The sequence below is a fragment of the Pelophylax lessonae genome (assembly GCF_965119305.1).
Source record: "Pelophylax lessonae genome assembly, chromosome: 2".
NCBI lineage: Eukaryota > Metazoa > Chordata > Amphibia > Anura > Ranidae > Pelophylax > Pelophylax lessonae.
The window spans coordinates 669,344,602-669,359,391 of NC_138769.1; the positions used below are offsets into that span (position 1 = coordinate 669,344,602).

At 48.6% G+C, this 14,790-nt stretch overlaps 1 protein-coding gene across 1 annotated transcript in view; it reads right to left on the reverse strand.

The window, feature by feature from the left end:
• Positions 1–14,790, reverse strand: part of DYNC2H1 (dynein cytoplasmic 2 heavy chain 1) — an 807,725-nt gene that overhangs the window by 329,593 nt on the left and 463,342 nt on the right. The window contains exon 79 of the mRNA XM_082246437.1: positions 9,281–9,436. Within this exon, the coding sequence (XP_082102563.1) occupies positions 9,281–9,436 (156 nt within the window). The remainder of the gene's footprint in view (positions 1–9,280; positions 9,437–14,790) is intronic.

The following is a 14,790-nucleotide window of genomic DNA, read 5'->3' on the forward strand; positions in this document are numbered from 1 at the left end:
AACACTGCCAAGGGACAACCCCCACTGCTCTGGCAGCACCAGCTGGCTGCCAGTCACAAAGCGCCAATTGATCCTCAGCAGAGAGGGAGAGAACATCCACCAGACTCACCACCCCGCAGAAACCAGGCACCGCAAGCACCAGGAGAATCTGCACTGCATGAGCAGCGATCAGGAAATGAAAGGATCCAGGAGTCAGCACCAGGGGATAAGGAGGGGCTCCCACTGCTGAAATATACGCCCAGAGGGCTCCACTGTCATGGCCGCCACTATTTTCAATAACAAACCACCGCAAAATGGCCACCAGACTAAACAAACATGGCCACAGTGCATTGAGCACACAGGCTACAAGAAAATGGCAGCCCTGCACGGCACCACAAGGCTCCCAGGGAACCAGGAGGGATCCCTTGGCCCAGGCTGTACGGAGGGCCCTAGCAGGAACCTCCACCAGGTACAACCCTCCCCTGCACAGCTGATCGTCCGGTCGCTGGCAGCGCAACCCCCCACCCCCATAGCTCCCTGCCCCCACCCCAAGAGGTAGACCAGACCATCCACACAGCCCCAGAATAAGTGGAAGGGGGGTAGGATGGGGGGACATATGAAGGGGGATGCCTGACGGGAAGGAGGGGAACCCTGGGGCCCACGTCCACTCCAAAATCCTCCAGGGGGAGAGGGGGGCAGCTACTCACCATACCAGGAACCAGGCGGGCACTGTTCCAGACAGAAACTCCTCTCCATCAAAATGGGGGGCTGTCGGCCAGGAGGAATGATGCGACTCGGGTCAAGACCCGGTCGTATGCGACCTCGCGAGGCGTTTGACTCACAGGCCAGCTCCCGTCCAGTGGGGCTATTTCGCGGCTGACCTAGTGTGGAGCTGAGGTCTGCGCGCGCTCGCTGGCCAGACTGGGGTGACCACTGGATCTAGATTATCCAGCCCGTACCCCAGTACGGCAGTTGATTGTAGATCTCACAGATAAAACATTCTTTCTAAAAAGAAAAAATTGCCAGGACCAGTGATCTAAGCAAGGAACTAGGTCCTTACTCCTGACTAGGCACCTATAGCAGAGAGAGGGAGTATACCCCCTGGGACTGCCCATAGGCGTAGCCAGACTTTTTTTCTGCCTAGTGTCCTACTCCTGTAGGGGGCAGTATAACCCAATGGTTAAGAAGATCAGGAGCTGCTTCCGTCAATGAACGAATAAGAAAAAATCTTTTTCTGATTGCAGTTTCCCCCAAAATAAGCTGTGCAGCCAAAGATCCTATGCTCTGTGGACATGGCAAAAATTAAACCCCTTGCCATGCTCAGTGGGCAGTATCGCCACCAAACAAAGCTCATTAAGTGAATGAGGCCCTATTGCAACTGCTATGCAATGCACGTTGTTGCAGTGAGGCCTTTCCGGGGATGACATATTGCCTGCCAGTCATCTGTCACCTGTCCTCTGAAAAGCTATCCACTACTTTTCAGAGGGGCAGCAATGGCTGCCAGCAGTGCGACCGAGGTCTAAAGGAAACAGTAGATGGAAAGAAAATGTATATGAACATCAAATGAGCAAACAATGTTCCCATATAAAGTAGAGTGACAGTGAATGATGGCACAGCCAACTTGCCAGTAATGTTATGACAGTAAAATAAAAAAAAATAAAAAACTATACTATACTGCAACATTTAGCCCAGCAAGAAAAACTGATTGGAATTAAATTAAATTATGTTTTCTAGAGAAAAAATGCCTGACGGCTGAGAAGTATTATTTGGAATGGAAAATTCAACATTGACAATTTCTTAAAAAAGTGAAATAGGAAGGCAATTTAGTGACTATAGGATGTAAATGAAAATCAATATTTGAGTTACAGAGTCTGCACTAGAAACAATCAGTTTATATTTTAGAATATCTTGTCCTTTATGGATCTTCTGGGAGGACATTTTTTTTTGCCATTACTGCTACTAAAACTGAAATAAATTTGACTTTAAAAGTGCTTGAAAACTTACCTGTATGTTCGTACTCCTCTTTGGAATGAATGGGAGTTAAATCATTTTCTGGCTGGCCAATTAAGACGGCCAAAGACTCTGCTCCCAGAAGAAGCCGGGGGAGAAGATGTTGATGCTGACTAGGGACCTTACATTGATGAAGAGGGGTGAATATTTGTAGAGTTCTGCTTAAAAGTATATCTAAAGCAAAAAGTTTTTTTGAGGAAAATGGATTTTTGTAAAATCTTACCGTAAAATCCTTTTCTCTTAGCTCATTGACAGACATAGTCCTCGGTGATTCAACACCCTCGGGTTATGCTGCCCTCTACAGGAGCAGGACTAGACAGGAAAGAAAACGTTCTGGCCACACCCTAGGGGCAGTCCCAGAGGGCATATCCCCTCACTTCCTGCTCTAGCAAATCAGTTATGTCACAAAGCAGTGTTTAGAGAATTTAACCCAACCCAACTCAAAAACAGAGGGGCGGGTACTACGTCTGTCAATGAGCTAAGAGAAAAGGATTTTACGGTAAGATTTTACAAAAATCCATTTTTCTCTATCGCTCATTGACAGACGTAGTCCTCGGTGATTCAACACCCTCAGGACGTCCCAAAGCAGTACCACAAATGAGGGGTGGGAAAATGGAAATCAAATCCAATCTAGAAGGCCCAACCGGTGCCAACTAGAAGTTTACAATGCTCATCCTCAATGATGAGACTCAACAGAAAATTTTCAACAGAAAAAAACCCCCGAGGTAGACCACCGGTCTCCTCAAATTGCGGCCTGCAAAACCTTGCGGCCAAATGAGGCATCCGCCGATGCCATCACATCAATCTTATAAAATTTTGTAAAGGTATGTACCGACGACCAGGTGGCCACTGACGCCTGATGGCGATAGGCCCAGGAAGTACTGAGCGCTCGAGTGAAGTGCGCCCTAACAGGGAACGGAGGATTCCGACCCTTAATAGAATAAGCCTGTACCACCGTCTGACTGATCCATGTAGATATGGTCGCGGCAGACACAGGCAACCCCCTTCAAGGGCTATCCGTGATCACAAAAAGTGAGTCCGTCTTACGAAAACAAGTTCGTAGTAGTCAAGTGTATCCTTCTGAACCCCATCCAAGGAGTGTAATGCAAACTCCCAAGGATGGCTAGTCTTAGGACACGGGGAAGGTAACACAATACTTTTATTCAGATGAAAAACTCTGAAAACCACTTTAGGAAGGAAGGATGGATTCGGAAGAAGAACCACCTTATCCCTATGAACCACCAGATATGGGGAACGACAAGATAATGCGGCCAGTTCTGACACCCTGCGTGCAGAAGTAATGGCCACCAAGAAGGCCACCTTCTGGGATAATGTAAGCAAGGGAATCTCCCTAATATCTTCAAAGAGAAGTTTCTGAAGAACCGACCACACTAAATTAAGATCCCAGGCGGTAAGGGTGCGCGCACTGGCGGAGCCAGATGTCGCACCCCCTGGATGAAATTCCGCACCAAGGAATGATTAGCCAAAGGTTTCTTGAAAGAAGATTGCTAACACCGAAAATCTGACCCTTGATCGTGCTCAAGGATAGTTTCTGCTCAACCCCTTGTTGCAGACAGACCAAAATTCGGGTCACCGAATAGGTATGTGGGGGAAATCCAATAGATTCACACCATGCAATATAAGACTTCCATGTGCTGGAAGTCGCTTTCCTTGCTTTAACTGGAGGTAGGAATAACTGAAGCTGACACTCCCTTGTCCTTCAGTACCTGGGTCTCAATGGCCAGGCCATTAAGCCAGCGACTGTAAAGCAAGATGGAAGATCGTCCCTGAGACCGCAAATCCTCCCTGAGAGGAAGTCTCCAAGGAGCGTCCGCGACTAGCCTCACCAAGTCGGCGTACCAGGCTCGACGAGGTCAGTCCGGAATTTCCAGAATAACTGGAATTCCCTCCACCTCTATCCTGCGAAGAAGTTTCCGCAGCAACTTGAGAGGATGGAAGGCATGCCGTAGCTGATACTGCCCCCACGGGGCGATCAGCGTTTCTGCTGCGCCCGCTAGAGGATCGCGGCGCGAGCTACAAACCTCCGCACCTTCCTGTTAAGCCAAGGTGCCAACAGATCCACATCCGGGATGTCCCAATGAAGGGACAGCTAGTGAAAAACCTCTGGATGAAGAGGCCATATGCGATTGGATCCGAATCGGGCTGCTCTAGAGCTGCTCGATCCAGTAAATCAGACAAAATCTGATCGCTCTCAGTTCCGATACCCTTATTGGTAATCTGGATACTATCGGAAGAAATGACTTCCCCTGGTTGAGCATCGCTGGTCCGCTCGCTCAACCGGATCCGATTGTCCAGGGAATCGGAATTCTGATTCCATTAAAAAAGAATCTCCTTCAGGAGAATTCGGGTATGAGACTGGGTATACGGTACTGCCTCTAAGAAGGCCACCATCAGTCCCAGCCAATTGACGGACAGCAACATCCGAATCGTTGACTGAACCTTTTGGAGTTTCTCCGCAAGGAGAAACTCTCTTGCCCAGGATGTATCCAACCTTAGGCCCAGATAGTTCAGTCTCCTGGTGGGAACCAGGGATGATCTTTGGGAAAGCGAAAAAACGCTGATGTCCTGCGATGATGGGGATATAAAGATAGGCCTCCTAAATGTCTATGGACGCCAGGAAATCCCCCTGATGCAGGGAGGCCACCACTGTACGGATGGACTCTATTTCTTCCCAAGTCCAGATTTGGACGCACCTTGCCCTCTTTCCTGGGCATTGTGAATAGGTTCGAATAGAACCCCTGAAACCGTTCAATGTTAGAAGGGAAGAATCGCACCGGTGGAAGTGATCGAAACTCGATCCTGTGTCCTCCAGAAACCGGTGAAGACATCCCCCCCACCCCAGAGATGGGTAGGGGCGCATCAGGCTGTATCTTCAGGCTTGGCTGAGCCGGACTTTTTGTTTAGCCGACCAGCGCCCTTTGAAACCCCTCTAAAGGGGCTTTGGAGGGTTTCGCCTTATCGCCCGCCCTCGCAGAACGAACAACTCTTTATGAGCAGAAAAGGAAGGTCCTCGTTAGTTACGAGGTCCTTTTATCCTAACAGTCTGTGGCAAGACAGCAGGTGGTACCGTCTATCCTATAAAGAGGAATTCCTCAAACGGATAGCACCTAGCCATGCGTTTGGAAATAACAGGGGTTCGTTTCAAAAAGACCCCATTTGGGTAAAGGAAAATCCTTCGCCCTTTTGGTAGGCTAACAAGTACCAAAAAGGAATCTCAGTCTCAGCTACCTCTGCCGGTGTAACCTCAAGACTAAAGGTTTCCCGGACGGACACAACTAGTGCATCCACCACTCTTGTGCTATGGTGGAGGCAGAAACGTCCTCCTCACTGCTGAGGAGATATTACCTGAGACAACAGCCCCTGAAGTATCTGATAAACAATAGGGGTAGGCGGGGGTCGCTTCTTGACCCCCGTCCCTGACAGGCCACCTCCACCCGGGATACCAAAGACTCCAAAACTGCCGATAATGCATTAAAAACAAGTGGGGTACTGGAGAGTCCTGCGGCCACCTTGAGGGGATCAGGTGGGGATACCTATGCGGCAGGGTCAATGATTATACAAGACACTTGCCAGCGACAAAAAATGACAAAGTAAAAAACTTTTTTTTTTTTTTTGTGTCCCCCAGTCGCAACAGCGCCCCTCAGTGTTACCTGCCTTTTTGGACCCCACAGAGAGAGAGAGAGAGAGAGAGAGAGAGAGAGACCCCAAGGCTCATCCCTGATGCACAGAAGTTTTCATCAGCTTGCTCAGTGCTTGTCTTGTTACAGACAGGAAGTCTTTGGCCCTATTTCCTGGGTAAAGGAGGCGGCTCCGCCCCTCAACACGCCTGCCGGCGCCTCCCCCTGGCTCCATGAGGTGTTTGAGTCACCTCAAACATGGCCGCCCCCATGCTGGAGACACGAGGCTACACCAAAATGGCGGCCTCGTGCGATCTACCAGACAATGGCGGCGGCCTGCACAGAATAGCGGCATGTCTGCAGAAGGATCTCGGCCTCACAACCCTTCACCCTCATGGTGGTCAGCGTGGTCGGCGGTACCGGACCCTGGCGGGCCGTATGCGGTCCGTGGCCGTCGGGAGGCATCTGCTTAGCTGGAGGAATGATCTGGAATGCAGTATACATGTATAGACATCGCCCTGTGGCTTCTGACAGGTAGGATACCTTATACTATCACAGTAAAGTTCTAGTACTGCCACTGACTACAATCATTTTCACATTTTTACAATTAGATTGTCAGCTCCCAAACCAAGCCTCCTGGCTTCTTGTACACAAAAATCACACTCAATTAGGGGGATCTGTGACATGTTATAGGATAGAGGGGAACCCATCCTTACCATTACAGAGAAGGGCCCGCGTTCACCACAAGACCCGTCAGGGGGAAAGGGGGAACATACTACTCACCATACCGGAACCAGGCGGGCGCCAACTCCTGACAGTACCCCTCTCCACCGAGGTAGGAGGGCTGTCGACCAATACGGACGCCGTGACTCATGGTCTTTGGCGTTTCAGCGAGACGTTTAACTCGCAGGGTCAGTCCCCGTCCAGTGGGACTATGTCGCGGCCGACCCAGCGCGGAGCTATGGCCTGCACGCGCTCGTAGGCTGAACTGGGGTGACCACTGGATCTCAACATCCAGCCCGTCGCCCAGTTCAGCTTTCTTGCTTGAAGATCTCACAGGAACACTGGAGAAAAAAAGCTGTCTAAAAAATCTTTTCTAAGAAAAAAAATCCTGTCAGGACCGAAGATCCCAGCAAGGTATCTAGGTCCTTACTCCTAACTAGACAGAAAAAAACTGATTTGCTAGAGCAGGAAGTGAGGGGATATGCCCTCTGGGACTGCCCCTAGGGTGTGGCCAGAAAGTTTTCTTTCCTGTCTAGTCCTGCTCCTGTAGAGGGCAGCATAACCCGAGGGTGTTGAATCACCGAGGACTACGTCTGTCAATGAGCGATAGAGAAAAGAGGATTAGCCCTTTCAGGTACTTTGCGACCTTTCCTCCAGGTGTGGGGTACGCATGCTGCACACGCCCCCTGCTGACCCGTGCTGTGATTGGACACAGCACTACTTTGGCAGCAGATCGGCTGTGGCACACACACATAGTTCTGGTTACAAAAACACAGCTCTGTGTACTGAGAACGGTGATCTGGCTGTTTCTTCTCCCTGAGGAGCAGGGAGAAAAACAGACAGATAGTAAACATTGATAGGCACATAGTTAACCCTTTTATTGCCCCAGATGTTAACCCCTTCCCAGCCAGTATCATGATTACAGTGACAGTGTACAATATTAGCACTGATCACTGTATTAGTTTCACTATTGATGTTAGTGTCGGCTAGTGTAACACTCCCAGCGAGGGTCTGTTGGCACCAGATTGCTGCCATCCTATCACAGTTACTGATCACCACCATTACAGTATAGCATTTATAGTTGCGTTAATTCCAGCCATAATTTGTAGATGCTATAATTTTCAAACAAATTAATTATTATACACTTATTGTTTTTTTTTTTTTTTTTTTTACCAAATAGAATAAATTTTGGCCTACATTTATGAAGTAATTTAGATTTTTTTTTTATTATTATTGGATAGGTTTTATAACAGAAAGTGGAAAATATTGGGTTTTTCCGTTTATATCGCGCAAAAAAAAAAAAAAAACAAGTGATGATCAAAAACCATTCAAAGAAAGCTCTATTTGAGTGAAAAAAATGATAAAAATTCTGTTTGTGTACAGTGTTGCATGACCGTAAAACTACCAGTAAAGATATCGCAATGCTGAATAGGAAAAAATGCTCTGATGATGAAGTGGGTAAAACCTTTATGAGGTCAAGTGGTTGACTTGTCTTTATGTTATCATGATAAAATAGGCTTGCATGATGCTGAAACATTACTGTTTCCTTACAAGTTTTGCAGCAAAGAAGTTACTTTGCACTATGATTTGCTGGCATCATTCATTTACTGGTTAATATAACTTGCCTCTGCTCAACAATTCCTTGGCTCTGAGGAACCTTTACAGAATAGACTTTCATTGATTATCAAACCACTGTTTACAGTTGGCAATCTGAGAAAATGGTCTTTAAACCATACATGTACCATCCATGTACACTCCATAGCACCATATCTGTCAATGGTATATTCCTATACTGCCCCTTGAATGTCAGCTTGGTCTCTTGTCCCTGTCCTCCTGGGTATCTATTGCAGATCCCATACATATCTACCCTCTGAGAAAGAACGCATCCAGAAAGGACAGTGTGCTTAGGACAGTGTGCTTAGTCATAGCTCTAAACTGTCCCTAATTTCGAGGGACTGTCCCCCATTTAGAACAAAGTCCCTCTGTCCCTCTTTTCTACTCATTTTTCCCACGTCGTTGGTCCAGTCTATATAGTTGTATATAAAATGCACTATTTCAAAAAGTGTAAAAAACCTTTAATCCAACTTCTAAATTGCTGCATTTGTATTCCAAATTTAAATATAAAGGAATAGTAGTGGTAAAAAAAAAAAACACTTGTGGGTTTACCATTTTTTTTTAAACAAGTCTAATTTCCATACTTTTGCTTATAGGTGTCCCTCATTCCCATCTCAGGAAGTTGGGAGGTAAGGCTTAGTTTGCTGATGGTTGTCAGGTATAAAAGGTAAAACAATGAGAAGTAGAGGAAGAGAGTCTGGTTGGCTACACATCCAATAAAATCATCATATATTTGGACATATTCAAAATAGACGCTCCGCAATGCACTGTTGAGGGAACATTTTCATGACAACATCAGCCCTTAGTCATAGCTTTGACTAAGGGCTGATGTTGGTGTGAAACAATGTTAGCTGGTGTGCTATGTTCCCTCAACTGTATATTGTGGAGTGTCTATTTTGAATATGTCCAAATAAAGGTGATTTTATCTGATGTGCGGCCAACCAAACTCTTCTCCTCTACTGTCAAACCTGTGACGAACAGGGCCAGAACCTGCCAGTGTGCAGTGGAGGTGAAACATCTGGAGACCAACCTTGAGCAGTGATCACTTCCAATTTTATTTGAAGTAGAACAGAGAATAAGGAGAGCATTCAAACTCTAAACCAGAAATGTCCTTTTCAATGGGATCTCATCATATTGAAGATGCAGCACCCAAAATGAGGAGATAAACCACAGCTACTGCATTTAACTAATAATTCTTACATAAACTCATCATACTGATTTGAGGGACACATAAGAGGTCTTACAAAAAACAAATCCCAATATAACATTCCCCATGCAATATGCCAAACTGTGAAAGTGCAATATGGAGTATTTACCTGAGGAATATAGTTTCTTCTTTCCTGGCACACAGCATGAAACCATGCCAAGCTAAATAAAGCCTGTGCCCGAGCTGAAAGTCCATTTTTACTGACTTGATCCGGTGTCCAAGATTCATAAGTTCTCAGCAAATTTTTCTTTAATCCAGGTGGTGCCTTAAAAAACAAATAAATCCCAGATTATATTAGTTTCTGCTAACTTGTTCATATTACAAAAATATCAGCAGAACAAATAAGTCAATGAAATAAAACCTAGGTTTCCATGTTAAGACGGAGACACTGCTCAGACTGACCCGATGCTCTCGCTGTGTGTGGCCTCAGCCACCACTGCTCCGGCCACGCCGCTGACACATTTCGCCCTGCCTACCACGGCATGGTCACAGGTAGGACTGCATCCTCTGGCTAGTCATCTTGCACTGTATCTACAATGAGTTTCAGGATTCTGCATAGGGGTCATATCAAAGGTGGGACTTCATCCAATCTATCTGAAGCACCATGGGCTCACATAACAGGAATGGGATGGTTCATGGATTTGCTCTGTTACTGTGTACTTAAAAGTATTATTCATGCATTTTCTTCATGCTATTTTATTTACAATTATCACCTCTACCTACGGTCTGAAACTTTCCATCCTTCAATATTTCATTTTTGGTAAAAACCTAGTTGATCCTGCTAATTCCAGGTACCTGGAAATGCAATAGCAGCTAAACCTCGGCTATTTTTCTGTAGTGGAGCTAATCATTGCCTCCTTCTTCCCATTTAATCTGCACCATATGATTTTTTTTTTTTTAAACATATGAGAATATTATTACGAGTATTGGGGGAGAGATACCGTATATGGGAAGTGACACCACAAAGTAAAATAGTTATATCAACAGTACTAGGAGGCAATTATTAGTACTGATAAGCCCATCTAGTCCAAGGATGCCATGCTTTGAGAAAGGTGGAAAATGTGTCATGTCTAGTGGCCAAGAGTTTTTCATAAATATAATGGCTTTTGATCATTTCAATAGTTTCTGAAGGATTAGGCGAGGAGTTTTGTTTCCAACAATATGACTTTTTTCATTAGCTTATGGGTGGTTCCAGCTTTGTGACTGACATACAGTGTTGCCAACCGCCAGTATTTTTAATGGCAGCCAGTAAAAAAACGGAATTTTTGTAAAATCTTACCTGTAAAATTCCTTTCTCTGAGTCCTCCGACAGTCGCCGCCTCTTCATATTCGTCACATATGGGGTATTAGACTTTGCTCCGAAGGAGTAGCTAGGCAACAGAATATGTTAACATTAAAGCTTTTAACATATCCCACCCTCAAGGGGTGGTCCTCTCAGTCAATACCCTCCTACTTCCTGCAACCATATCTCAGTTTCAGTGGAATAGCAGTAGAGTATACAACCAAACCCCAAAAGAGGGGCGGGGGCGGCGACTGTCGGAGGACTCCGAGAAAGGAATTTTACAGGTAAGATTTTACAAAAATTCCGTTTTCTCTTACGTCCTCCGACAGTCGCCGCCTCTTCATATTCGTCACATATGGGGACGTCCCAAAGCAGTGCAAACATGAGGGGTGGGAAACGCATCCGCGCCAAAAGGCAACGCAGTCTCCGCATCAAAGAAAGGAACCTTACCAAAGGAAGGAAACCAGCTGGGCTACAGGAAAAACAAGTGCTCAACAGGAGCAACAACCCAGGAAAAGACAAATAACCAGGGGATAAAAAACTTATCCCAACAGCCAGAGGTCCCCAACAAGGGACCCTAGGGAATTGCCGCACTAAGAACCTTGCGGCCAAAGGAAGCATCCGCCGATGCCTGAACATCTACTTTGTAGAATTTTGTGAAAGTGTGCACGGTCGACCAAGTCGCCGCCTTACACACCTGGGCTACAGAAGCCCCATGACGACAGGCCCAAGATGTACTCAGAGATCTAGTAGAGTGCGCCTTCACAGGCACAGGGGGAACCTTCCCCTGCAAAGCATAGGCCTGTTCAATGGTCTGCCTGATCCATTTGGCGATGGTAGAGGCCGACGCCGCCATGCCCTTCCGAGGACCCTCTGGAAGAACAAACAAGGAGTCCGTCTTTCGAAAAGACTCAGTGGATTTAAGGTAAACCCTTATCGCCCGAACAACATCCAAAGAATGTAATCGCACCTCCTTTGGATGTTTAGGCTTCGCGCACAGCGAAGGCAAGACAATATCCTCATTAAGATGGAATTTCGAAACTCGCTTCGGAAGAAAAGAAGGATTAGGTCGCAAGACCACCTTATCCAAATGAACAACCAGATACGGAGACTTGCAGGACAAAGCCGCCAGCTCCGACACTCTGCGAGCCGAAGTGATTGCAACCAAAAAGGCGACCTTTTTGGACAACATAGACAACGAGATCTCCCTGATCAGTTCAAAAGGAGCACGTTGTAACACAGATAGAATGAGATTCAAGTCCCAAGGGGGCAGAGGATCCCTCCTAGGAGGAACCAGATGCCGCACTCCCTGAACAAAAGTGCCAACCAAGGAGTTGGAAGCCACGGGACGTTGAAACAGAACAGCCAGCGCAGACACCTGACCCTTTATTGTAGCCAGCGCCAAACGCTGATCGACACCCGTTTGAAGGACAGCACTCGGGAAACCGAGTACGTGCGGGGTGAAAACCCCCTGGACTCACACCAGGCAAAATAGGCCTTCCAAGTACGGTAATAAACCTTCCCCGAGGAAGACTTCCTCGCGTTGATCAAGGTATGAACGACCTCTGGGGAGAGACCCTTCTCCTTCAGGACCTCAGTCTCAACAGCCAGGCCGTCAAAGCCAGCGACTGTAAAGCAGGATGGTATATCGGTCCTTGAGACAGGAGATCGTCTCGAAGAGGCAGACGCCACGGGGCGTCGACCGCCAGATTCACGAGGTCTGCGTACCAGGACAGGCGAGGCCAGTCCGGTGCCACAAGAATCACCGTGCTGCGTTCCGAGTGTAACCTGCGAAGGAACCTGGACAGCAACTGAAACGCGTACATCAGCCTGTACTGATGCCACGGGGCCACTAACGCGTCCGACGCGTCTGCCCGAGGTTCGCGCGTCCTTGCCACGAACCTTCTCACCTTGTTGTTGAGACGAGACGCGAACAGGTCCACATCTTCGCGCACAACGTCTGGAAGACAGCCGGGTGGAGAGACCATTCCCCCTGATCCAGGGTCTGGCGACTCAGATAGTCCGCCTGCCAGTTCTCCACCCCCGGAATGTGAACCGCCGTTATCGCCGGGACATGAGTCTCGGCCCAAGACAGAATGTCGGCCACTTCTCGAGCCGCTCGGGCACTCCTGGTGCCCCCTTGGTGGTTGATGTAGGCCACCGCCGTGGCATTGTCCGTCTGCACCCGAACCGGGCAGCCCTGCAGCCGGTCCGTCCAGCGATGAAGACAGAGATTTATCGCACGCAATTCCAGAATGTTGATCGGAAGGGAGGACTCCCCCTCCGACCAAGTCCCCTGGGCGGACAGAACGCCCAGAACACCACCCCAGCCCGACAGGCTGGCATCCGTGGTGATTACCGTCCACGAGATAGGACGAAACGACTTGCCCCCGGACACCATCGGGGACTGGAGCCACCACAGAAGGTTTCTTCTGGTGCGATGACTCAACGAGATTTGAAGATCCAGAGATTGAGGTCGCCCGTCCCACATGGACAGGATCTCCGCTTGGAGACCCCGCGTGTGAAACTGGGCGAAGGGAATCGCCTCGAAGGCCGAGACCATCAATCCCAGACATCTCATGCACGTCCGCAGAGACGAGTGCGGAACGTCCCTGAGGGACCTGACTTCCTCCTGAAGAGTTCTGAGTTTGTCTTCCGGCAGGAAGACCTTCGCCTGCACCGAGTCCAGAATCATTCCCAGGTAGGGAAGACGAACCGACGGACTCAGTGTCGACTTTGGAAAATTTATCGTCCAACCAAACTCCTGCAGAGTTTGCATCGTGACAGACAGGTCCTTCTCCAGACCCTGGCTGGTCGCAGACCGAACCAGAATGTCGTCCAGATACCCCAGGACAGAAATGCCCTGGGCCCTCAATAATGCCAGAACCGGTGCAAGCACCTTGGTGAAGACCCGGGGAGCCGAGGCGAGACCAAAAGGCAACGCCACAAACTGGTAGTGATCCTCCGCAATGGCAAATCGAAGGTACCTCTGGTGACCCTCAAAAATGGGGATGTGAAGATACGCATCCTTCAAATCGATGGAGGCCATGAATTCCCCCGGAACCAGGGCAGCCACCACCGACCGCAGGGATTCCATGCGGAACTTGCGAACCCGCACAGAGCGGTTCAGAGCCTTCAAGTCCAGAATTGGACGAACCTTGCCCTCCTTTCTGGGCACGGTGAACAGATTGGAATAAAACCCCCGAAATCTGTCCCGATGAGGCACCGGAACTACCACTCCCTGAGCCCTCAGGTCCCGCACCGCCAGGTGCAGGTCCCGTAAACGCTCCGTAGACATTTGAAGATTTGAGGGAAAAAATCTGCTCTCCGGCCGAGAGAGAAACTCGATCTTGTAACCAGATCGAACGATCTCCTGAACCCATCTGTCCCGCACGCGGGCCAACCAGGGCTGAAGAAAACCGAGCAAGCGTCCCCCCACCCCAAAACTGGGTGAGGGCGCCCCTTCAGGCCGCACTGTTATGGGCTGCGGATCCGGATTGACCGGACTTCTGTTTTCCAGACCAGGGCTTCTTCTGAGAGCCTTGACCTTTGAACGGTTTGCCCTTGTAGTGCGACCGAAAGGCACGAAAGGACCCCTGAGGGGGCCGAAAATTAGCATGCTTCTTCCCAGAAGCCCCCTTAGCCTTGGGGAAATGGGGCAAGAGAGTGCTCTTACCTCCGGTGATCCTCTTAATCAACACATCCAAGGACTCCCCAAAAAGGCGAGACCCATCATAAGGCAGATTGGCTAAGGTCTTACGTGAAGACTGGTCCACCGACCAACATTTCAACCAAACCAGGCGGCGAGACAACACCGCCACGCTGTTCACACGTGCAGCCAACGGGACTAGGTCCAAGTCCGCATCACACAGATACATGACACCCTGGTGGATTTGATCCACCATATCCAGGGTCGCCGGTGAGGCCGAATCGGCCACTAGGACGCACCTAAGCATCTGCGTCCAACTTGCGACCGCCTGGGCCGCCATGAGAGAGGCAAACAGAGCCTTAAGCATAGAACCCGTAACAGAATAAGCATGACGGGCAAGAGACTCCAATCTCCTATCCGTGGCATCACGGAACACAGGGGAATCCTCTGCAGGAATCGCAGTGGAATTGTTTAAAACCGCAATTGCGTGATCCACTGGGGGTGGCACATACCACCTTTCATCAGTGGAAGGCGAGAAAGGATAACGCAGCTTGAACCTACTTGATACAGCAAAAGGTTTGCGCAGATTGCGCCATTGTTCCTTAACAGCGCGCTGAAAATCAACATTGCAGGGAAAAACCTGCGGCGTCCTGCGTTTTCTCTGCGTCCCATAAGCCGCCAAGGCAGC